We start from the raw sequence: 25,464 nt of genomic DNA on the forward strand, positions 1-25,464 counted from the left end.
TTTATTTATTTTTTTATTTATTTATTCCAACGGTAAACTATTTTACATTAATAAATCCAAAAAGAAAAAGAAATTCGGCTTTTATGTATAAGCAGTTGAACCGTACTCCAAAATTTTGGTGTTGGCTATTTATACTTTGTAGTGTCATTCATCATACCCTATCTTTGCCATTCCATTCTCCCTAAAAACCCAGTATACTGGTACGATAATAAAAAAATAAACGATAATTTCTTTTAGTATGATATAACACTTAATAAGACACAATGCTATATAATAACAAACATATTATTTTATTAGACTCTTATACCCACCATGTAAGAGTTCTATAATATTCATATAACTAGTAGTCACAAGATCATATAATAGTTACTTAAACTGATTATAATCAGTCCAATGAAAAAATCCTTGAGAGTCATAGATGTGTCTGTTATTATAATTTCAAAGTAGTTTATTTTATTCTACAAAGAAATAAGTTGGTATGATTGGGACGCATAGCAGGAAATTAATATATGTATTTAAAATTTGAGTGATAAGTGATTACATCAAAATATTGTGAAAAAAAATGTGTAAAGGTTCATTCAATTGTACTACCTGTGTACATTCCGTTTCCATTTCATATCTATTCCATATCCGTTCCGTATTTTTTATTGTATTGACGCTATACGTAAACTTCCGTTCAGTATCAGTTCCATACTTTTTATTATAATTGTATAATAAAAAGTATGATGATATAAATTATTGAATTTATATCATTATGAAAGTTTTATTTTTAAACATTATATCTTTTGAAAAAGGTAATAGTTTTAATTAAGAGGTGAAAGAATAAATAAATATCAGCAAAATTTTAACACAGCTAGAAGTAGCAAAAAGAAGTTCTAAAAGGATTGAATTATTTTATAACAGTCGAATAGCGTTGTCTTAAGGACTGCTTGATTTTATTAAGCGTTTGGTTTCCACCATTCTGTTTTTTAATAAAAGTTGTCATATTAAACTATTTTCTAGTGGTTTTTACAACGTATCCTATAACGCATTAAAGGATAATTTCTTTTAGTATGATATAACACTTAATAAGACAATGCTATATAATAACAAACATATTATTTTATTAGACTCTTATACCCACCATGTAAGAGTTTTATAATATTCATATAACTAGTAGTCACAAGATCATATAATAGTTACTTAAACTTGTCTTATTAAAGTTGTATTACGTTGTATGATAGAATGTTTTATTGCGTTAAACTACGGTGCTGTATACAACACTAGTTATATAGCCTTATATGATAAAATTGTGATTAACAAAATAAATTCGCTGTAATATCTGCATTATAAAACTGGTAACGTATAATATAACAACATTTTGAATTGAATGGTATACCTAGTTATTTATTTTGTTATTGTTGTTGATGCAAAAGTAATATCTACGTACGAGTAAAATCAATCACAGCTATTATGAATTCTGGACAAAGTTGGAAAAAAGTTAACAAACGCAGTGGTAGTTATAAAGAGCATGTAAGAAAAAACTCATCGAAATTACGGCAAATAATCCCGAGAATTCCCTAGGTTCCCAAAAGCCAATATCTCTCGGGTTGTCTGGCTTCTTCAAAGCATTGTTGCCACGTTGATGTAAAAGTTTTACTGTAGTAATGTTTGTATTGTTTTATTGTTGTTTTTCCAAGTCCTTGGGTTGCCGCTCACTCGTCGGGCATGCATGAAATGCATTGCGTGCATGCATCCATGAAAACCTGATCATGTTTGTTAGTTTAAATACTAATCAAATGAGATTTGGCAACATCTATTTGTCACAAATCTCAATATGTCAAAAATAGTTCTATAGTGCCTGGAAATTCTGCGTAATGATAGATATTTATCCTATATCGTTTTATTTTACAACAAAGACTTATTTAAGGGATTCATTTATAATAAAATGGTTGTATTATAATTCGCCATGTTTAAGGCAGAATTTTTGTATGGCCTATGATGGCCGCCATTATATGAAGCAAAATTAAAAACATCAAAATAAATTGTAAAATGTTATTTTTGAGAACTATTTTAAGATAAGATTCTCACATACAGTAATAAACTGTTTAATTAAATTAAAAACAAGAATTTTTGAAAATTTTATTTTATTTTATTGTTTAAATTTATACGTAAACCTTAATCGAAATTAAAGCGCTTTAATTTTTTGCCAAATACATACCTATAATCTACCAGTAAAATTTTCGGCGCAACAAAAATTGTCCCTACTTTTCAAACCCTATTAATGATTTTTTATATTACATATTTGTTGTACCTTTTGGCTCTACCCGCCATTTTCACCGTCGAGTAAAGTCTCCTTTTTAACAATCCACATCCTCTAGATTCATTTTACGACACGCTTAAAATATAATTTGGTCCTAATATTCTTCAGTAAAAAATAAAATACACTTTTACCTCGCTAAATGATCAAATGTTTTTATTGTTCTGTTTATTAGATGTGACCACGTAATACACAATAAAACTAGTTTTATAATAGTTATATAAAGCTGTGTAAAATAGTTGCATAAGAGTTGTATACCCTTTTTATAGAACTTCTATACTACTAAACGGTTGTATAAAAATGGGCCTTTTTTGGTTGTAAAGCTATCATATTACGGTCTTATAGCACGTTATATGAATTGAGGTATCCTATAAAACTGATCACATAGCTGTTTATACAGCCTTTATAAAATAAAATTTGCTACTTGGGCTGGTACAAATGTAACAACTTGACAACGCTGTTCCGATAGGCTTCAGTCCGTCCACCAAAAAAGATGTATGGAAGGAGAGGTCATGGAACGGACGGGAAACGGAACGGATAGTGTGCATTGTCCTATTCATTTACATGACATAATATTTTATGTAAACGAAAGGGAAAGGGAAGGGAGCTGATATGGAAAGTATAATGAGAATCTACCTTAAAACTGAAAAAATCGAATCGAGTTATTTTATTACAAAAATAATTACCTAGAAAAAACCATGTAACAACAATATAGAAGCCAAAATAATCCATTTCATCCCACGAAACTATCTATCGAAAAACAGTAAAAATAGGTAGTGTCATGGAGGAGGAAAAAGGAGTTAATATTTGGGAGTCAGGGCTTCAATTTCGGCCAGTTCTTGCCGATTCTTATGCAGGCCAGTATCATTAATTATTATTTGCCTAACTTATAATGTTTTATTGTTTAGACTCAATGTGCTCAAACTCTAATGGACAGAAAGGAAGAGGAAAGAATGTGCGATCATTTAATTACATCGGCCAGAAGAAGAGATAACGTTACTGCTAGTAAATTGCTAGAAAAAGTGAGAAATATCATGGCAAACAAGCACGGCGCTTGGGGCTCTGTAGATATTAACGAGTACAGGTATTTGTTAAAATACAAGAAAATCAATAAATGTTGGCGTGCATTTTTTTACAAGTGTCAAATGAAATTCGTAATTTTGTCATTAATTTTTCACTTCAATTTTAGAAACAATATTGTTTTTTTTTTATGATTATTACAAACGCAAAACAAATTCTAATTAAATAAAGTTATTATATAGCAAGTTGTCTACAGTACGTCTGTCCGTTCTATAGCTACGGGGTATCCGTGAGTGGGGAAACGATATTCTCTCGATGTTTTTCGTAAAAAATTAGACGACGCGTCTCATCAATAAAAATTCGACAAATTTGCAAGTAGTAAGTATAAAATGAGTGGGCGGAGCGATTTGCGGTGACGTACTCGTCAAGACGACGAATAAAATATATTGTTGTTAATTTAAATGTTTTTTGTCCGCATTCCTTTCATAGACACAGATCACAGATTAGGTATCCTATAAGTATACAGATAAAAATCTTGTCCCTAATTCGTGGTACGAAAATTGTTTTTTATGACGATGTGCAAACGAGTCAAATTTCCTGTGCCCAAAAATAAACTCGCGTAAAATAACAATAAACAGCGTAATAGAGAGATATCGCTAAACCGAATAGCGTGCATGGACGTTAATAAGGCCAGGTGTTATTTCCTTTACGTGAGGTGGTATTAACTCTCTTCATTTATAGTTATCGGATTGGAAAGAATTCTGATCGCGTCGCGTCCGCTATTTAAACTTAACCTAACTTTGAATTTAAAACTTTGAAATTGTTTTGTTTACTAGGTATTTTAAAACTAAAGGGCTAAAGTGGTTATTTTCAGTGCTTTATTGTTCAACGTCTGCCAGTGGGTTTAGGGCAACAAGCAACAAATTCTCTTAGAAGGGCTAAGTCGTCATCTGCTGTAAACCTAAGACTCTTTATAGGTTCTTTAGTATTGGAAGAGGTTGAATCCATATTTTGGGCCATATTTATTTAATTAAAACTAATCGCAGCTACTTAAATATCAAATTACCTAATAAAATTAAAGCAATAATTCAAACATAACCTAAAATAAAAGATCTCGCCGGCCGGCTCCGGTTGTCAAATACCCGCACATGCCCATTTAAGCAATTTTTAAACGTTATCAGAGGTTATTTAGAAAGAGCGCTTGGTGTAATTGATCCGCAAATTACGTCAGGCGGTAACGTTATTAGCGGGTGTTGCGTTAAAAATTGACTCGCGCCTTTGAATAAGACTCGCGCATATCGTAACCATGATAAGGTACGCGTAAATACTGGATGACGCTATTCGGTTTTCCGATATCTCTCTAATAACTGTGCCGGTCAGGCGCTGTGCACAATTTTAGAGGCCATAAGTGGGCGTGATATGTGCGCAAACTAGTCACTTAACTAGTGCCCGATTCCGAAAATTGGAACCACGAAAAACATTAAAGAAAAAACAAAGATTATAATCTGTATAATCTGTGCACAGATCCAGCAGACGTACTGTAAGAGAAAACTGAGAAATGCAAAGTTCTAATTGGTTAATAGTTGTCTTCACTTTTTGTGATATTCTACTCACAGTCCTTAAACTCAGATTTGCAAAGAAAAACCTCCTGACAACCGGCAACATATGCCTTGACTACCAACATCAAGCCTTTCTTATTCGTTTACTTGGTGCGACGGAGTGCTGTCTTTTTTTATATAGACTATGAGAAAAAGGAAAAAGTGTGCTCTAAGTTTCAGACTAATTTTTATTTATTAGAAAATGTTTGGTAATAGGAGGGTAATAGTTTCTACGTCTTTGAAGATGTGCACGTCAACTGTTATTGATTTATTCTCTATACGTCTCTTATTCCTTAAATATCATGTTGATTTATACAGATTAAGTGAATTTTGGAAACTGGATGCATGGGAAGACGACGCGAGAAGAAGAAAACGTTTCGTTCATAATCCACTGGGTTCCAGTCATCCCGAAGCTAGCTTAAAAGCGGCCATTGAACATGGTGCCCCGGAAGATGCCATTTTACAAGTAAACTAAGCGATATTCGAATATTTTTGGAATAAATTAATGTTTTATTTATAGGCAAGAGAAGAATTTCATGCTCATTTGGCTGCGACAAGAAATCAGGGTCAATGCAGTGAACTGGTTGATGACAGTGAATTATTGACAGATGACAGAGATCTAGATAATGACCATAATGGTAAGAATTGTATTTTTTATGGAGGAAATATCAGCTTATAATAATATTTATTTATTATATAAGTATTTTAAGGAGCATTTTCTCCGAGCAAGAATTTTCTTAAGCGGATAAAATGCAACTAAAACGAATATAATACTAGAATATATATAATTTTATCCATAAACACATGTATAAAATTAATCTACTACCTATGCTTATTGATTTATTGATTTATTGGTTTATTGATTTATTGATTTATTGATTTATTGATTTATTGATTTATTGATTTATTGATTTATTGATTTATTGATTTATTGATTTATTGATTTATTGATTTATTGATTTATTGATTTATTGATTTATTGATTTATTGATTTATTGATTTATTGATTTTATTGATTTATTGATTTATTGATTTATTGATTTATTGATTTATTGATTTATTGATTTATTGATTTATTGATTTATTGATTTATTGATTTATTGATTTATTGATTTATTGATTTATTGATTTATTGATTTATTGATTTACTGATTTACTGATTTATCGATTTATGGATTTGTCGATTTATGACTGATTGACTGACTGATTTTAACTAATGTCTTTTAAATGATTCTTTACGCAAATTTTTATGTGTATTGATTTATTGATTTATCGATTTATTGATTTATCGATTTATCGATTTATCGATTTATCGATTTATTGATTTATTGATTTATTGTTTTACTGATTTATCGATTTATCGATTTGTCGATATATGACTGATTGACTGATTTTAACTAATGTCTTTTAAATGATTCTTTACGCAAATTTTTTTGTGTATTGATTTATCGATTTATTGATTTATTGATTTAATGATTTATTGATTTATTGATTTATTGATTTATTGATTTATTGATTTATTGATTTATTGATTTATTGATTTATTGATTTATTGATTTATTGATTTATTGATTTATTGATTTATTGATTTATTGATTTATTGATTTATTGATTTATTGATTTATTGATTTATTGATTTATTGTTTTATTGATTTATTGATTTATTGATTTATTGATTTATTGATTTATTGATTTATCGATTTATTGATTTATTGATTTATCGATTTATCGATTTATTGATTTATTGATTTACTGAGTTACTGATTTATCGATTTATTGATTTACTGATTTATCGATTTATCGATTTGTCGATTTATGACTGATTGACTGATTTTAACTAATGTCTTTTAAATGATTCTTTACGCAAATTTTTTTGTGTATTAATTTATTGATTTATTGATTTATTGATTTATTGATTTATTGATTTATTGATTTATTGATTTATTGATTTATTGATTTACTGATTTATCGATTTATTGATTCGTCGATTTATGACTGATTGACTGACTGATTTTAACTAATGTCTTTTAAATGATTCTTAACGCAAATTTTTATGTGTATTGATTTATTGATTTATCGATTTATTGATTTATTGATTTATTGATTTATTGATTTATTGATTTATTGATTTATTGATTTATTGATTTATTGATTTATTGATTTATTGATTTATTGATTTATTGATTTATTGATTTATTGATTTATTGATTTATTGATTTATTGATTTATTGATTTATTGATTTATTGATTTATTGATTTATTGATTTATTGATTTATTGATTTATTGATTTATTGATTTATTGATTTATTGATTTATTGATTTATTGATTTATTGATTTATTGATTTATTGATTTATTGATTTATTGATTTATTGATTTATTGATTTATTGATTTATTGATTTATTGATTTATTGATTTATTGATTTATTGATTTATTGATTTATCGATTTATCGATTTATTGATTTATTGATTTACTGAGTTACTGAGTTACTGATTTATCGATTTGTCGATTTATGACTGATTGACTGACTGATTTTAACTAATGTCTTTTAAATGATTCTTTACGCAAATTTTTATGTGTATTGATTTATCGATTTATCGATTTATCGATTTATTGATTTATTGATTTATCGATTTATTGACTTATTGATTTATTGATTTATTGATTTATTGATTTATTGATTTATTGATTTATTGATTTATTGATTTATTGATTTATTGATTTATTGATTTATTGATTTATTGATTTATTGATTTATCGATTTATCGATTTATTGATTTATTGATTTACCGAGTTACTGAGTTACTGATTTATCGATTTGTCGATTTATGACTGATTGACTGATTTTAACTAATGTCTTTTAAATGATTCTTTACGCAAATTTTTATGTGTATTGATTTATTGATTTATCGATTTATCGATTTATCGATTTATCGATTTATCGATTTATCGATTTATTGATTTATTGATTTATTGATTTACTGAGTTACTGATTTACCGATTTATGACTGATTGACTGACTGATTTTAACTAATGTCTTTTAAATGATTCTTTACGCAAATTTTTATGTGTATTGATTTATTGATTTATTGATTTATTGATTTATTGATTTATCGATTTATCGATTTATCGATTTATCGATTTATCGATTTATCGATTTATCGATTTGTCGATTTATGACTGATTTTAACTAATGTCTTTTAAATGATTCTTTACGCAAATTTTTATGTGTATTGATTTATTGATTTATTGATTAATTGATTTATTGATTTATTGATTTATTGATTTATTGATTTATTGATTTATTGATTTATTGATTTATTGATTTATTGATTTATTGATTTATTGATTTATTGATTTATTGATTTATTGATTTATTGATTTATTGATTTATTGATTTATTGATTTATTGATTTATTGATTTATTGATTTATTGATTTATTGATTTATTGATTTATTGATTTACTGATTTACTGATTTACTGATTTATCGATTTATCAATTTGTCGATTTATGACTGATTGACTGATTTTAACTAATGTCTTTTAAATGATTCTTTACGCAAATTTTTATGTGTATTGATTTATCGATTTATCGATTTATCGATTTATTGATTTATTGATTTATCGATTTATCGATTTATCGATTTATCGATTTATCGATTTATCGATTTATCGATTTATTGATTTATTGATTTATTGATTTATCGATTTGTCGATTTATGACTGATTGACTGATTTTAACTAATGTCTTTTAAATGATTCTTTACGCAAATTTTTATGTGTATTGATTTATTGATTTATCGATTTATCGATTTATCGATTTATCGATTTATCGATTTATTGATTTATTGATTTACTGAGTTACTGATTTATCGATTTATGACTGATTGACTGACTGATTTTAACTAATGTCTTTTAAATGATTCTTTACGCAAATTTTTATGTGTATTGATTTATTGATTTATTGAATTATTGATTTTTTGATTTATTGATTTATTGATTTATTGATTTATTGATTTATTGATTTATTGATTTATTGATTTATTGATTTATTGATTTATTGATTTATTGATTTATTGATTTATTGATTTATTGATTTATTGATTTATTGATTTATTGATTTATTGATTTATTGATTTATTGATTTATTGATTTATTGATTTATTGATTTATTGATTTATTGATTTATTGATTTATTGATTTATTGATTTATTGATTTATTGATTTATTGATTTATTGATTTATTGACTTATCGAATTATTGATTTATCGATTTATCAATTTATTATTTATTGATTTATCGATTTATCGTTTTATCGATTTATGACTGTTTGACTGACTGATTTTATCAATTTATTTGTATATTTATCGCTCTTATCGATTTATGACTGTTTGACTGACTGGGATTTCTTTACGCAAATTTTTTGTGTATTGATTTATTGATTTATTGATTTATTGATTTATTGATTTATTGATTTATTGATTTATTGATTTATTGATTTATTGATTTATTGATTTATTGATTTATTGATTTATTGATTTATTGATTTATTGATTTATTGATTTATTGATTTATTGATTTATTGATTTATTGATTTATTGATTTATTGATTTATCGATTTGTCGATTTATGACTGATTGACTGAGTGATTTTAACTAATGTCTTTTAAATGATTCTTTACGCAAATTTTTATGTGTATTGATTTATTGATTTATTGAATTATTGATTTTTTGATTTTTTGATTTATTGATTTATTGATTTATTGATTTATTGATTTATTGATTTATTGATTTATTGATTTATTGACTTATCGAATTATTGATTTATTGATTTATCGATTTATCGATTTATCAATTTATTATTTATTGATTTATTGATTTATCGATTTATCGATTTATCGATTTATGACTGACTGACTGATTTTAACTAATGTCTTTTAAATGATTCTTTACGCAAATTTTTATGAGTATTGATTTATTGATTTATCGATTTATCGATTTATCGATTTATTGATTTATTGATTTATTGATTTATTGATTTATTGATTTATTGATTTATTGATTTATTGATTTATTGATTTATTGATTTATTGATTTATTGATTTATTGATTTATTGATTTATTGATTTATTGATTTATTGATTTATCGATTTATCGATTTGTCGATTTATGACTGTTTGACTGACTGATTTTAACTAATGTCTCTTAAATGATTCTATACGCAAATTTTTATGTGTTGATTTATAGATTTATAGATTTATTGATTTATTGATTTATTGATTTATTGATTTATTGATTTATTGATTTATTGATTTATTGATTTATTGATTTATTGATTTATTGATTTATTGATTTATTGATTTATTGATTTATTGATTTATTGATTTATTGATTTATTGATTTATCGATTTATCGATTTATCGATTTATCGATTTACTGATTTACTGAGTTACTGATTTATCGATTTATGACTGATTGACTGACTGATTTTAACTAATGCCTTTTAAATGATTCTTTACGCAAATTTTTATGAGTATTGATTTATTGATTTATCGATTTATCGATTTATCGATTTATCGATTTATCGATTTATGGATTTATGGATTTATGGATTTATTGATTTATTGATTTATTGATTTATTGATTTATTGATTTATTGATTTATTGATTTATTGATTTATTGATTTATTGATTTATTGATTTATTGATTTATTGATTTATTGATTTATTGATTTATTGATTTATTGATTTATTGATTTATTGATTTATTGATTTATTGATTTATTGATTTATTGATTTATTGATTTATTGATTTATTGATTTATTGATTTATTGATTTATTGGTTTTTTATTGGTTTATTGATTTATCGATTTGTCGCATTTTATGACTGATTGACTTACTGATTTTTCGATTCAATGTCTTTAAAATGATTCTTTACGCAAATTTTTATGTGTATTGATTTATTGATTTATCGATTGATTGATTTATTGATTTATTGATTTATTGATTTATTGATTTATTGATTTATTGATTTATTGATTTATTGATTTATTGATTTATTGATTTATTGATTTATTGATTTATTGATTTATTGATTTATTGATTTATTGATTTATTGATTTATTGATTTATTGATTTATTGATTTATTGATTTATTGATTTATTGATTTATTGATTTATTGATTTATTGATTTATTGATTTATTGATTTATTGATTTATTGATTTATTGATTTATTGATTTATTGATTTATCGATTTATCGATTTACTGATTTACTGAGTTACTGATTTATCGATTTATGACTGATTGACTGACTGATTTTAACTAATGCCTTTTAAATGATTCTTTACGCAAATTTTTATGAGTATTGATTTATTGATTTATTGATTTATTGATTTATTGATTTATTGATTTATTGATTTATCGATTTATCGATTTATCGATTTATCGATTTATCGATTTATGGATTTATGGATTTATGGATTTATTGATTTATTGATTTATTGATTTATTGATTTATTGATTTATTGATTTATTGATTTATTGATTTATTGATTTATTGATTTATTGATTTATTGATTTATTGGTTTATTGGTTTATTGATTTATCGATTTGTCGATTTATGACTGATTGACTGACTGATTTTAACTAATGTCTTTTAAATGATTCTTTACGCAAATTTTTATGTGTATTGATTTATTGATTTATCGATTGATTGATTTATTGATTTATTGATTTATTGATTTATTGATTTATTGATTTATTGATTTATTGATTTATTGATTTATTGATTTATTGATTTATTGACTTATTGATTTATTGATTTATTGATTTATTGATTTATTGATTTATTGATTTATTGATTTATTGATTTATTGATTTATTGATTTATTGATTTATTGATTTATTGATTTATTGATTTATTGATTTATTGATTTATTGATTTATTGATTTATTGATTTATTGATTTATTGATTTATTGATTTATTGATTTATTGGTTTATTGGTTTATTGATTTATCGATTTGTCGATTTATGACTGATTGACTGACTGATTTTAACTAATGTCTTTTAAATGATTCTTTACGCAAATTCTTTATGTGTATTGATTTATTGATTTATCGATTGATTGATTTATTGATTTATTGATTTATTGATTTATTGATTTATTGATTTATTGATTTATTGATTTGTTGATTTATTGATTTATTGATTTATTGATTTATTGATTTATTGATTTATTGATTTATTGATTTATTGATTTATTGATTTATTGATTTATTGATTTATTGATTTATTGATTTATTGATTTATTGATTTATTGATTTATTGATTTATTGATTTATTGATTTATTGATTTATTGATTTATTAATTTATTGATTTATTGATTTATTGATTCGTCGATTTATGACTGTTTGACTGACTGATTTTAACTAATGTCTTTTAAATGATTCTTTACGCAAATTCTTATGTGTATTGATTTATTGATTTATTGATGTATTGATGTATTGATGTATTGATTTATTGATTTATCGATTTATCGATTTATCGATTTATCGATTTATTGATTTATTGATTTATTGATTTATTGATTTATTGATTTATTGATTTATTGATTTATTGATTTATTGATTTATTGATTTATTGATTTATTGATTTATTGATTTATTGATTTATTGATTTATTGATTTATTGATTTATTGATTTTATTGATTTTATTGATTTATTGATTTATTGATTTATTGATTTATTGATTTATTGATTTAGATTTATTGATTTATTGATTTATTGATTTATTGATTTATTGATTTATTGATTTATTGATTTATTGATTTATTGATTTATTGATTTATTGATTTATCGATTTGTCGATTTATGACTGATTGACTGACTGATTTTAACTAATGTCTTTTAAATGATTCTTTACGCAAATTTTTATGTGTATTGATTTATCGATTTATTGATTTATTGATTTATTGATTTATATAATTTATTGATTTATTGATTTATTGATTTATTGATTTATTGATTTATTGATTTATTGATTTATTGATTTATTGATTTATTGATTTATTGATTTACTGATTTACTGATTTACTTAATTAACGATTTATCGATTTATTGATTTATTGATTTACTGAGTTACTGATTTATCGATTTATGACTGATTGACTGACTGATTTTAACTAATGTCTTTTAAATGATTCTTTACGCAAATTTTTATGTGATTTATTGATTTATCGATTTGTCGATTTATGACTGATTGACTGACTGATTTTAACTAATGTCTTTTAAATGATTCTTTACGCAAATTTTTATGTGTATTGATTTATTGATTTATCGATTTATTGATTTATTGATTTATTGATTTATTGATTTATATGATTTATTGATTTATTGATTTATTGATTTACTGATTTACTGAATTAACGATTTATCGATTTATCGATTTATTGATTTATTGATTTACTGAGTTACTGATTTATCGATTAATGACTGATTGACTGACTGATTTTAACTAATGTCTTTTAAATGATTCTTTACGCAAATTTTTATGAGTATTGATTTATTGATTTATTGATTTATTGATTTATTGATTTATCGATTTATCGATTTATCGATTTATTGATTTATTGATTTATTGATTTATTGATTTATTGATTTATTGATTTATTGATTTATTGATTTATTGATTTATTGATTTATTGATTTATTGATTTATTGATTTATTGATTTATCGATTTATCGATTTATCGATTTGTCGATTTATGACTGTTTGACTGACTGATTTTAACTAATGTCTCTTAAATGATTCTATACGCAAATTTTTATTCCATGTTTATTGATTTATTGATTTATAGATTTATTGATTTATTGATTTATTGATTTATTGATTTATTGATTTATTGATTTATTGATTTATTGATTTATTGATTTATTGATTTATTGATTTATTGATTTATTGATTTATTGATTTATTGATTTATTGATTTATTGATTTATTGATTTATTGATTTATTGATTTATTGATTTATTGATTTATTGATTTATTGATTTATTGATTTATCGATTTATCGATTTATCGATTTATCGATTTACTGAGTTACTGATTTATCGATTTATGACTGATTGACTGACTGATTTTAACTAATGCCTTTTAAATGATTCTTTACGCAAATTTTTATGAGTATTGATTTATTGATTTATTGATTTATCGATTTATCGATTTATCGATTTATCGATTTATGGATTTATTGATTTATTGATTTATTGATTTATTGATTTATTGATTTATTGATTTATTGATTTATTGATTTATTGATTTATTGATTTATTGATTTATTGATTTATTGATTTATTGATTTATTGATTTATTGATTTATTGATTTATTGATTTATTGATTTATTGATTTATTGATTTATTGATTTATTGATTTATTGATTTATTGATTTATTGATTTATTGATTTATTGATTTATTGATTTATTGATTTATTGATTTATTGGTTTATTGGTTTATTGATTTATCGATTTGTCGATTTATGACTGATTGACTGACTGATTTTAACTAATGTCTTTTAAATGATTCTTTACGCAAATTTTTATGTGTATTGATTTATTGATTTATTGATTTATTGATTTATTGATTTATTGATTTATTGATTTATTGATTTATTGATTTATTGATTTATTGATTTATTGATTTATTGATTTATTGATTTATTGATTTATTGATTTATTGATTTATTGATTTATTGATTTATTGATTTATTGATTTATTGATTTATTGATTTATTGATTTATTGATTTATCGATTTATCGATTTACTGATTTACTGAGTTACTGATTTATCGATTTATGACTGATTGACTGACTGATTTTAACTAATGCCTTTTAAATGATTCTTTACGCAAATTTTTATGAGTATTGATTTATTGATTTATTGATTTATTGATTTATTGATTTATTGATTTATTGATTTATCGATTTATCGATTTATGGATTTATGGATTTATGGATTTATGGATTTATTGATTTATTGATTTATTGATTTATTGATTTATTGATTTATTGATTTATTGATTTATTGATTTATTGATTTATTGATTTATTGATTTATTGATTTATTGATTTATTGATTTATTGATTTATTGATTTATTGATTTATTGATTTATTGATTTATTGGTTTATTGGTTTATTGATTTATCGATTTGTCGATTTATGACTGATTGACTGACTGATTTTAACTAATGTCTTTTAAATGATTCTTTACGCAAATTTTTATGTGTATTGATTTATTGATTTATCGATTGATTGATTTATTGATTTATTGATTTATTGATTTATTGATTTATTGATTTATTGATTTATTGATTTGTTGATTTATTGATTTATTGATTTATTGATTTATTGATTTATTGATTTATTGATTTATTGATTTATTGATTTATTGATTTATTGATTTATTGATTTATTGATTTATTGATTTATTGATTTATTGATTTATTGATTTATTGATTTATTGATTTATTGATTTATTGATTTATTGATTTATTGATTTATTGATTTATTAATTTATTGATTTATTGATTTATTGATTCGTCGATTTATGACTGTTTGACTGACTGATTTTAACTAATGTCTTTTAAATGATTCTTTACGCAAATTCTTATGTGTATTGATTTATTGATGTATTGATGTATTGATGTATTGATTTATTGATTTATTGATTTATTGATTTATTGATTTATTGATTTATTGATTTATCGATTTATCGATTTATCGATTTATCGATTTATTGATTTATTGATTTATCGATTTATCGATTTATTGATTTATTGATTTTCACTAAAATTTATCCGTTGCCATGTTGATTTGTCAAAAAATACGTTTTGATTGGTTAAAAATTACAGGTGTGGAATTTTCGCTAGAACGTTCCGGATTATAGGCTATATGAAAAATATGAAAAAAGTCCAACAATGTCACCATCTTTTAGGCCTCATGAGTCCAGCGGCGGTCGAGAAACTGTGCAAACCTGTAAACTCCCCTTTCAACTCATATGAACCAATCAAATCAATAATTAGCTTTCCAACACTTTTTTCCAAGAGACCCCTCTAATTTGATTGGCCCAATATTCCACTAGTAGAATAATGCTATTTTACCACACTAGTGGATAAAATATCACTTTAGACGCTACATACGAGCAGAAAAACTTCCATTATTGTATGTTTATGGATAAAAATATATTTTTAGGTCCAATAAATATAAGTACAAAGGCAAAACTAGTTGCTCCAGGAGTCGTGGCACCGGGTATGCTGTCGATAACATCGGCTGAGCTCTACTTTGAAGTGGACGAGGAGGATGAAGAATTCAAGAAAGTTGATAACGAGGTAAGTTATATATTTATTTTTCTCTTATATTAAAGCTCAGTTCAGTTATTATGTTAATATTTCTAATGATTTTTCTTAATATATATATATATATATATATATATATATATATATATATATATATATATATATATATATATATATATATATATATATATATAGTTATATATATATATATATATATATATATATATATATATATATATATATATATATATATATATATATATATATATATATATATATATATATATATATATATATATATATACATACATATATGCTGCTGCTGCTGCTGCATATATATATATATATATATATATATATATATATATATATATATATATATATATAATAAATAGTATTTTCTTGCCTTTAGCTGTGTATTTTTTCTAATTTCGAAAAATCGAAAGTAAAGAAAAAATTTAAAAAAATTAAAAGTAAAAAGAAAATTGTTTTGCTTGTCGTAAAGGGGGGAGTTTTACAGAGTATCCCCGAAAAAAGTTACACATCAAAGTTTTGTTTTTTGTAATGAAACACTCTATACAGGGTGCTACAAATTCGAGGTACGAGCATTGGTATCTCGGAAACCGTAATAGATGCGAAAATGGTTAAATTGGGGTAAAGTTGCGCCTTCGGATGTTCACCAAGATACCATCAAAAAAGTTTTAAAAATTTCTGTAAAAGGATTGCTGATTCCGATTTTTTTGAAAATAAATTTTATTTTTTTCTGTCGTTATTTTTAGAAATTAAAAAAACTAATTGCACATTCTCATAGCCACTTTGTTAGGGCTATCTGGCAATATTATTCAATTTTTAAATTAGCTGATAATTTGTGTGATACAGAGGTCAACTTAATTTTTTTAAATACGGACCTGCATTTTTTATTTTAGGTTTTGAAAGAACTCGGTCTCCCGAGTACAATGGTATGTCACACTTTATACTTTTTTTGTATTGGGTGCCTTAACAACAACATAATTATTATTTAAAATAATTTCAAGTCCGACTCTGGTTTTTTAAATCATTTAATCAGATTATAGTCATCGCAACAATATTGATCAGCGCTAGTTAACATTGAATAAGAAAAATCGAGCCAATTGAAAGATTCAAATAAATAATATTCAGGTCAGCAATTTAAATATATTATTTTTAATTTTTTTTATTGTGAATTTCGAATCTCGAATCGTGTACGATCTGAATGTGTGTAATACGCACAGTTATTACATTAATCGTAGTTATTATAAATAAATCAACTTCTACAAACTAGTTTCTAATGTTCTACAGGTTCGAGGGTTACCACCCTCCCTATTGCACAAATTTATTTTTCGTTCAATTTTATTTATAGCTCTTTGAACAAATCTTATATTTCCGAATGCATTTTTTACTCTTTATTATAAATGTTGAGATGTATAATTTTCACTTTTACAAATGACGTCAAGCCATTTCCAATTCATCTTCCGGGGGAATTATTTGACTTTTTATATTTGTATCATTTTATTGCATTTGATTTTCTGTATTCAATGTTTTACTCCACGTCATTGTTAAGTTTGAAAGCTAATCAATATTGTAACGATGAATAGATTAATTATTTAAAAAAAAGAGCCTGTCCGAAACAAAAAAAAATATTAAGTATGGCATACCATTGTCATCATCAGGAGAGCGAGTTCTTTCAAAACCTGAAATAAAAAATGCAGGTCCGTATTTAAACAAATTAAGTTGGTCTCTGTATCTCGCAAATTATCAGCTAATTTGAAAATCTAAAAATACTATATCAGACAGCCTTAATAAAGTGGCTATGAGAATGTGCAATTAGTTTTCTGATTTTCTAAAAAGTAACGATTGGAAAAAATAAAATTGATTTTCAAAAAAATCCGTTTTTTTTCCAAAAAACTCAGCAATCCTTGAAATCTTTAAAACTGTTTTGATGGCATCGTGATGAACATCCCAAAGCGCAACTTTGCCCCATACCGAGATACCAATGCTCGTCCCTCGAATTTGTGACACCCTGTATATTAATTGATTTTCGGATTCTAGGAGAAAAATATAAAGGTGAGTTTTATTAAATAAGTATATGACTCTTTGAATAAGAAGACTAAGGAAGGAGCATATCAAAAATCTTAGGTGCACCGCGATGGGCCTCAAATATGGCCGACTTAAATTCCGGTTTATCAGTGTCGTTCTAATTTTATTTAAAAAATGTAAAACTATGATGTAGGGTAGACATGGGGTAGACTCAATAATTTGTTGTTTTATTTTACGTTGTGAATAAATGTTGGTGGTTATTAAAATTGTTATAAAAATATATAATTCTAATAAAAATAGATAAGTTATAATAAGTATTTATTAACACAAACATCCGATACGCTACTGAAGCAGGTAAGTCAAATTAACGTATCTAAATTCTTTGACATCTAATCTTTGACAAGTAATAAATAAAAGCTAAAATGCAAGAAAAATATATAATTTAGTTAATTTAAGTGAATTTCATAAATGATCGGTTTACTACACGTATGTATATTATATAGTCACTTACTAGCGAAAAGTTGTTCCATTATTTCACTGAATTTTTGCCGAGATCTACCGCACGCTACACAACCAACTATTTTAGAATCTTTTTCGATAAATCGCGATAGTGTAACTGTTAATTTAAGTTCTGCCACAATTTCCATCTATATTTACTACCTTTATACAACTATCAGTAGTAGAATAAATAATAAATAACATAAAATAAGCTCCATAAAGACTGACAAATCCACAAAATTTCAAATCAAATTCAAATGTGTCAAATGAATCGTCAAACAGAACTGTCAAAGATCCCCACCCTAGAGAGCTTTTATGGTGCCTTTTCCGCAAAACCATGCATGAATACATGGATAGCATTATGCTCCTTCCTTAGTCTTCTTATTCAAAGATATGACTAAATAATAAGTAATGTTTTTGACATATTTATGACATATAAGTCATAAGTCATACAGTTTAGTCATATAGTTCTGTAATAAATTTTACCTTTATTTTTCTGCTAGAATAAATTAATATATAGGGTGTTCTACTACAAAAAACACATATTGATGTGTAACTTTTTTTGGGAATACCCTGTAAAACTCTATATTTTTAAAAGATGCTTTCAGTTAGCCTACATATGCTCCCAAAACTTCATTTTGATATAAACTACCGTTCTCCTTGGAACCTCCGCGTCGTATGAAAGGCGCCACCCTGTACCTACAGGATGAGTTTTCTACGATGCCCAAGTAGCATTTTCACGACTTGCAACCACATGTTTACGAAACACAACGTTGGATTAGTTACAAAAAATAGTTAGCTCCGTACCTTGGGTATTAAAATAAATGTAAACGTTGTTCGACCGTTGTGCCGACGTTGAACTAGTACTACAACAAAGTAAAAGCTTCCGCGACGTCGAATAAACGTTGTCTTGTAACCTTCTTTGCTTAGGTGGTCTTTAGGTGATTCGAACAACGTAGTTACAATGTTGGGCAATAAAGAGTTTTCCGACGTCACTTTCAGGACCTATTCCAATGTTATGCAAACGTCGTCTGTTTTACTAATTCCGACGTCGTTTAGATTTCCTTATTCTTACGTTGGTAGGACGTCGAGCCACTACCTTTTTGCAACTGTATTGAACCATAACCTTAAATTTTAAATTTTCACTTCATTGTTCTGTTCAGTCAGACAGTTCAGTGCTGTTTTTGTTTTTATAAAAAAAATAATTAATATGGGACTTAAAAAAGGCACATATAAAACTAAATTTAAATATATATCCACATATTGCCGATACTTTATCCACTACCTCGTTTATTTCGAATATAGAGGGCGGCACAAGCTAGACTCTAGGATGACTAAATTAGGCAATCTTCCGACTAGTATACTACCTGTTAAGGCTGAACTGCGACTTTATTAGTCCAGTATGCAGTTACTCGAACTACTCCATTTTAATCTCCAAAACAACAAAGTGAAAGCCGCCATGTTGTTGAATAAGAAAATGTTTCGTTCCTAAAATAGCAATTCCTGCTTTTTGGACAGATTAACTTGAAATATTTAACACGCCGAAACAATTTTTTTTCGACTGCGAATAAATTATTCTCATTTTACTAAAAAAAAATTTCAAGAAATGTTTTAAAACTTCTTTAATTGTAAGGCCCATTAGTTCATTTATCAATAAAATTGTTTGCGTTTAACTTTTTTGCCTTGGGTAACGAGTTACAGAGTTAAACTGTTTCAATAATTATGATCTTCAAACATCCTCCACACTTAAATACTTTTGTTTTGTTTTCCTTTACTGGCATATGTCTCTAACTAAATCATAAAAATAATATTTTTACTATAATTATCCCAATTTAGGATAAAACGCGACTTAGATGCCATATTATTATAGTTTTGTATTTCTGTGAATTAGGATTTTAAACAACGTTGCAGTTTGTACTAAATTAGGCTGCTAGCCAACGTAGGTATCCTGTATTTCAGGAACTAGGAGGGCTAGGAGAAATCTGTGTGTAGCATCTTTAGTTTCATATAAAAGTAGCAAAGTAGCACAGTGATGTGAAGGTCGCATTTTTGTATCTCTACTTCTCTACTTATTAACAAGAAACCCTGCATAACACACCCTGTACCTCATCCTACCGGTAATTTGATACCGTCTAGCGAAACCTAAAATCGTCGTCTTTGTTTCTGCGAAACCTCGAAAAAAAGAGAGAAATAATGTTTTGTCGAAAACAGGCGGCTTTCCCTCCAATTTAGCGACTGCCATTCCGCCTATCGCGGGACATCAGCCCAACGGTCCTGCCGGCCGATTTATATGAAATCGCAAAACGAAACTGACGCTTAAACTGGTACTAAAGACCAAAACAAACAGAAATTTGCATAAAGTTATCGGTCGTTAATTCGGCCGGCCGGCCAGCAACGATATATACAACGAACGGGTTTTTCGAATATATTTATGCACCTTTAAAAGCTCTCTCTAACTGGCTGGCAGAACGTTGCTGCTGCGGCACAGACGATAGAGTGTGCCCCTTGCACTTTTTACTATAAGTCGTTAAGAGAATATTTTTACCTTGCAAAGTGCTTTTGCTGGGAGTCACATAATTAACATCTTTTAGAGTACAATTCTTAGATGAAAATTACAGTTGGGGGTTGGAACTTTTGGTGTTACAACAACAAAATAAAACACTAACTAACCACAATATAAAAAAAACTATTTCTTACATTCAAGCTTCAAGAAACTTCCCGCATTTATTATTATATTTATCAATATAACTTATGTACAAATACAAATTTGTAATATTCCACAGGAATAAATAAAACAACATAAATAGAACAAACTATTTTATTAATAACTACTAATGGATAAAATTTTCTCACATTTATGTCAGCATGAGAAAAAACAATATGGCGATATTATTATATAACTTGGTAATAGTTGAGGGGTAGTTTCATCTCGTTGGAATTTGACTTTTGAAAAATCCGTTTGCCAAAAATAAGCTTTTTACGTCAAGCAGTTTAAGCAGAATCGTGATTAAGAAATTACCCAACTTTTTGGAACACCCTGTACGATTTTCTAAAAAATTTCAAAATACGTAAAAAAACCAAATAAATTATGCTTGTCCAAGCGTTTTCCCGAAAGACTAACCGTTTTTTAAATAACAAATATTGTTATATTTGAGGGGCGTTTTCACCCTTTTGGAATTTGAAATTCGAGAAACCCCTCCTTATCGAACCTCTACACCCCACAGTCAATCCGTTTGCCAAAAATCAGCTTTAAACGTCAAGCAGTTTAAGCAGAATCATGATTACTCAATGGTCATATTTTATGAAACACCCAGTATAAATTTATAAAAAATCTTAAAATATGTAAAACAACAGAATAAAATTTACGTGTTTAAGAGTTTTTCCGAAAAACTCACCGTTTTTTAAATAAAAAATATTTTAATATTTGAGGGATATAGTTTCACCCCCTTAGAATTCGAGTTTCGAAAAATTCCTTCTAATCGAACCTCTACACCCTAAAGTCAATCTGTTTTCTAAAAATCAACTTTATACGTTAAGCGCTTTAAGCAGGATCGTGATTAATCAATGACCAGATTTTTCGAAACATCCTGTATACATCAAAATCTTAAAATATGTAAAAAAACAAATAAAATATACGTGTTTAAGCGTTTTTTCGGAAACTTGACCGTTTTTTAAATAAAAAATATTGTAATATTTGAGGGGTGGTTTCACCCTCTTGGAACTGGAATTTCGAAAAATCCCTTCTTATCGAATCTCTACACCCTATATATTGAATGTTTGAATTGTTTTTGTTGTTAGTCTCTGTGTTGTCTTATTTTTTACTTTATGGCTTCTAATATGTGACTTTCTACTTGTTTGGTAATTGTGAGCTTCCTTATTTGTATTTAATTTAATATTCGTTTTTATAGTATTGTTTTTTATTGTATATAGCAGTAGCAAGCTATTAAAAAGTATTAATTGTTTTATATCTAGTTCTTGCACTGCATCAAATAATATGTGTATTGGTGTTCTTTTGTGTAATTTATATATTAATTTTAAAATTTTATTTTGTTGACGTTGCAATGCGTTTAAATTCTTTTCGGTCGTATTAGTCCATATATTCATTAAATAGTTCATCCTTGAGGTAAACAGTTCGTGATATAAAGCTTTCCTCATGTTATTTGGTATCAATTTTTGAATTTTTTTAAAGCTGCAATTGTGCGTATATTTTCATTTTTCAGCTTTACTACATGAGCATCCCATTTCAAATTATTTTGTATTTTTAACCCTAAATAGTTGATTGTTGATGTTTCTCGTAGAATATGGTTTTGTAGTTTTATTTGTAAGTTTAATTTTTGTTTTGTGGTTTTAAATATCATATATTCTGTTTTTAGCTCGTTTATGGTTAGCAGATTGTTGTAGCACGATGTTTGCACTTTTTGCAGGTGTTTGTTGATATTTGTTTCAAGGATGTTCTGATCTGTTCCTGTATATACTAAACATGTATCGTCGGCATATCCATATATGACGCCCTTTAATGCTAGTTCGCAGAGATCGTTTGTATCAAGGATATACAGGAGAGGTGGTAGATTTCCTCCTTTCGGTATTCCATATGGCGCCATGGTAGTTTTACTTCAATATTTTTCATGAAAATTTTTTGTGGTCGATTTTTTAAATAACTTTCCGTTAGTTCTAGTATGTGTTGATTCAGTTTGTATTTTTGTAATTTTTCATTTAATTTGTCTTTAGATATGGTGTCAAAATCTTTCTTTAAGTTATTTTATTTAATAAATACTACTACAGTAATTTTCTTTTTATTGAGATTATTTGTGCCTGATTGGGTCTGAAAGGTGTACTGTTGTTTGTATATTATATTGTTAGCTGATACCGTATGATCGAAAAAAAAATGGCGTCCAGTTGGCTTGGAAATGACGATCGATGACATTTCCCATATAATTTTACATATAAAATGACAGCGATCTTCATTTCATAGCCATCGCTGACGCCGTTTTTATTCGATCATACGGTATATGATCTGACATTCTGTTGTGTATTACTTTTTCTAATATGTTGTTGAGTGAAGAGAGTAATGATATTGGTCTGTAGTTTTGTAGTTCATCTCGGTTTCCTTTTTTATGTACTGGTATAATGATGGTCTGCTTTAGGTATTCAGGATATATACCGCTCTTTAGCGTGCTATTAATTAATTTATTTAGTGATGGAATTAGTAATTTCCTATGTTTAATAATAAAGTCATTTGTTATACCGTCAAAACCTAGAGCTTTGTTTTTCTTCATTTTGCTTATAATGTGCCCTATTTCTCTATTATCTGTTTTGTTGCAGCTGAGTTGGGGTTTTATGTTTTTTTCTTAGAGTTGCAGTTGTTTTAGCTGTTAAAAACTCCGCATGATTCATAGATTGTTCTTACTTAAATCAAGGAAATTATTTGATTTTTCTCGGTTGTAAGTCTTGAGAAATTTCTTCGACGTTCTTAAGTTCTGCTTTAAGTTGGTTTCCACTTGGGAAGCAGAACGGTTCTGGAATAGTTAGTGAAGTGCTCGCTCCTTTTCTATCTAGATCGTTTGCCTTTTCATTATCTTCTCTGTCCTTTGGTGGGCTGGCATATGGCTCCCAGTGTAGGAGGACTTTATTTTCTTTGCCTAATTTGTTTAGCTTTTCTATGCATTCTTTGCCCAACTTCAAATTGATGGTTGGAACCTGTAAAAATAGAAGGTAAATGATTATTTAAATTTGAAATAAGGTTGATAACTAAATACAAATATTTAAAATAGAAAAAAAAACATTATTTGATAATGAATAAGATACGATAAAACCTTGAAAAATACATATCATAAAATTAATTCCTTATCAAGATTAATACGAAAGATATGTTTTGTCTCTCGGAACATTTACTACTGTCTCTAAAGAATTTCTGTCGTAGCCCAGGTAAAGATTTCCATGGGTGGTACCGGCTTATTAAAATCAAGAACAGTTCTATCAAGCAGGTGGGCCGCAGAAGTTTAGATTCTCGTAGCCGAAGGGTTTAATTTTAATGGATACGTTTTCGATATTTGGGTCTATTTTTTTAATTAAATGATGAAACGCATATGTTTTGTTTGGCGCCTAGGTATTGTTCAAGGAGGAAAGAAATAATTAATAAAATATTATTTATTGTCGGGGCTAACGACTTATGATTTATTGATATAGGAATTAAAAATTTTATTAACTGTTTTTCTCTTCAAAGAATTTTAGATTTTTTTTAAATATTTTAATTTGAAAACCAGTATATTGTTACGGATTCCGTGGGTCCACTATTTAAACTCACGATAAAATACTTAACGAATTTATTTGTTTCACTCTGTACACACAACTTATACTATTTACAACACAACTTATGCAACTACTATTACTCTAACGGTATTTCGCGGTATTTTCAAACTTCAGACTATCTTCAGACTTTAGACTTCAAACTTGAAACTTTTTCAACTGTCAAAGCGCGGGCCTTATATACCCCCTGGCGGTTGTTGTATGCAGTTATGCAACCAGTAATACACCTTGACAATATTATACAGGGTGGTCCGAACTGTATTCCGGCAACTTCGGCATCATATTCTGCAGATAAAAATAGGTAAAGAAGTTCGTATAAATATATGT

General features: G+C 26.2%; 1 protein-coding gene across 2 annotated transcripts in view; it reads left to right on the forward strand.

Annotated features, from left to right (window-relative positions):
- The window catches only part of LOC115886113 (neurobeachin), a 372,451-nt gene that overhangs the window by 58,866 nt on the left and 288,121 nt on the right, over positions 1 to 25,464 (forward strand). For both annotated transcript variants that reach the window (XM_030905177.1, XM_030905178.1), the window contains 4 exons: positions 3,208 to 3,383; positions 5,236 to 5,383; positions 5,438 to 5,555; positions 16,175 to 16,311. In XM_030905177.1, the coding sequence (XP_030761037.1) occupies positions 3,208 to 3,383; positions 5,236 to 5,383; positions 5,438 to 5,555; positions 16,175 to 16,311 (579 nt within the window). The remainder of the gene's footprint in view (positions 1 to 3,207; positions 3,384 to 5,235; positions 5,384 to 5,437; positions 5,556 to 16,174; positions 16,312 to 25,464) is intronic.

The sequence above is a fragment of the Sitophilus oryzae genome, unplaced genomic scaffold (assembly GCF_002938485.1).
Source record: "Sitophilus oryzae breed Bouriz unplaced genomic scaffold, Soryzae_2.0 scaffold_467_pilon_pilon, whole genome shotgun sequence".
Taxonomy (NCBI): Eukaryota; Metazoa; Arthropoda; class Insecta; order Coleoptera; family Curculionidae; genus Sitophilus; species Sitophilus oryzae.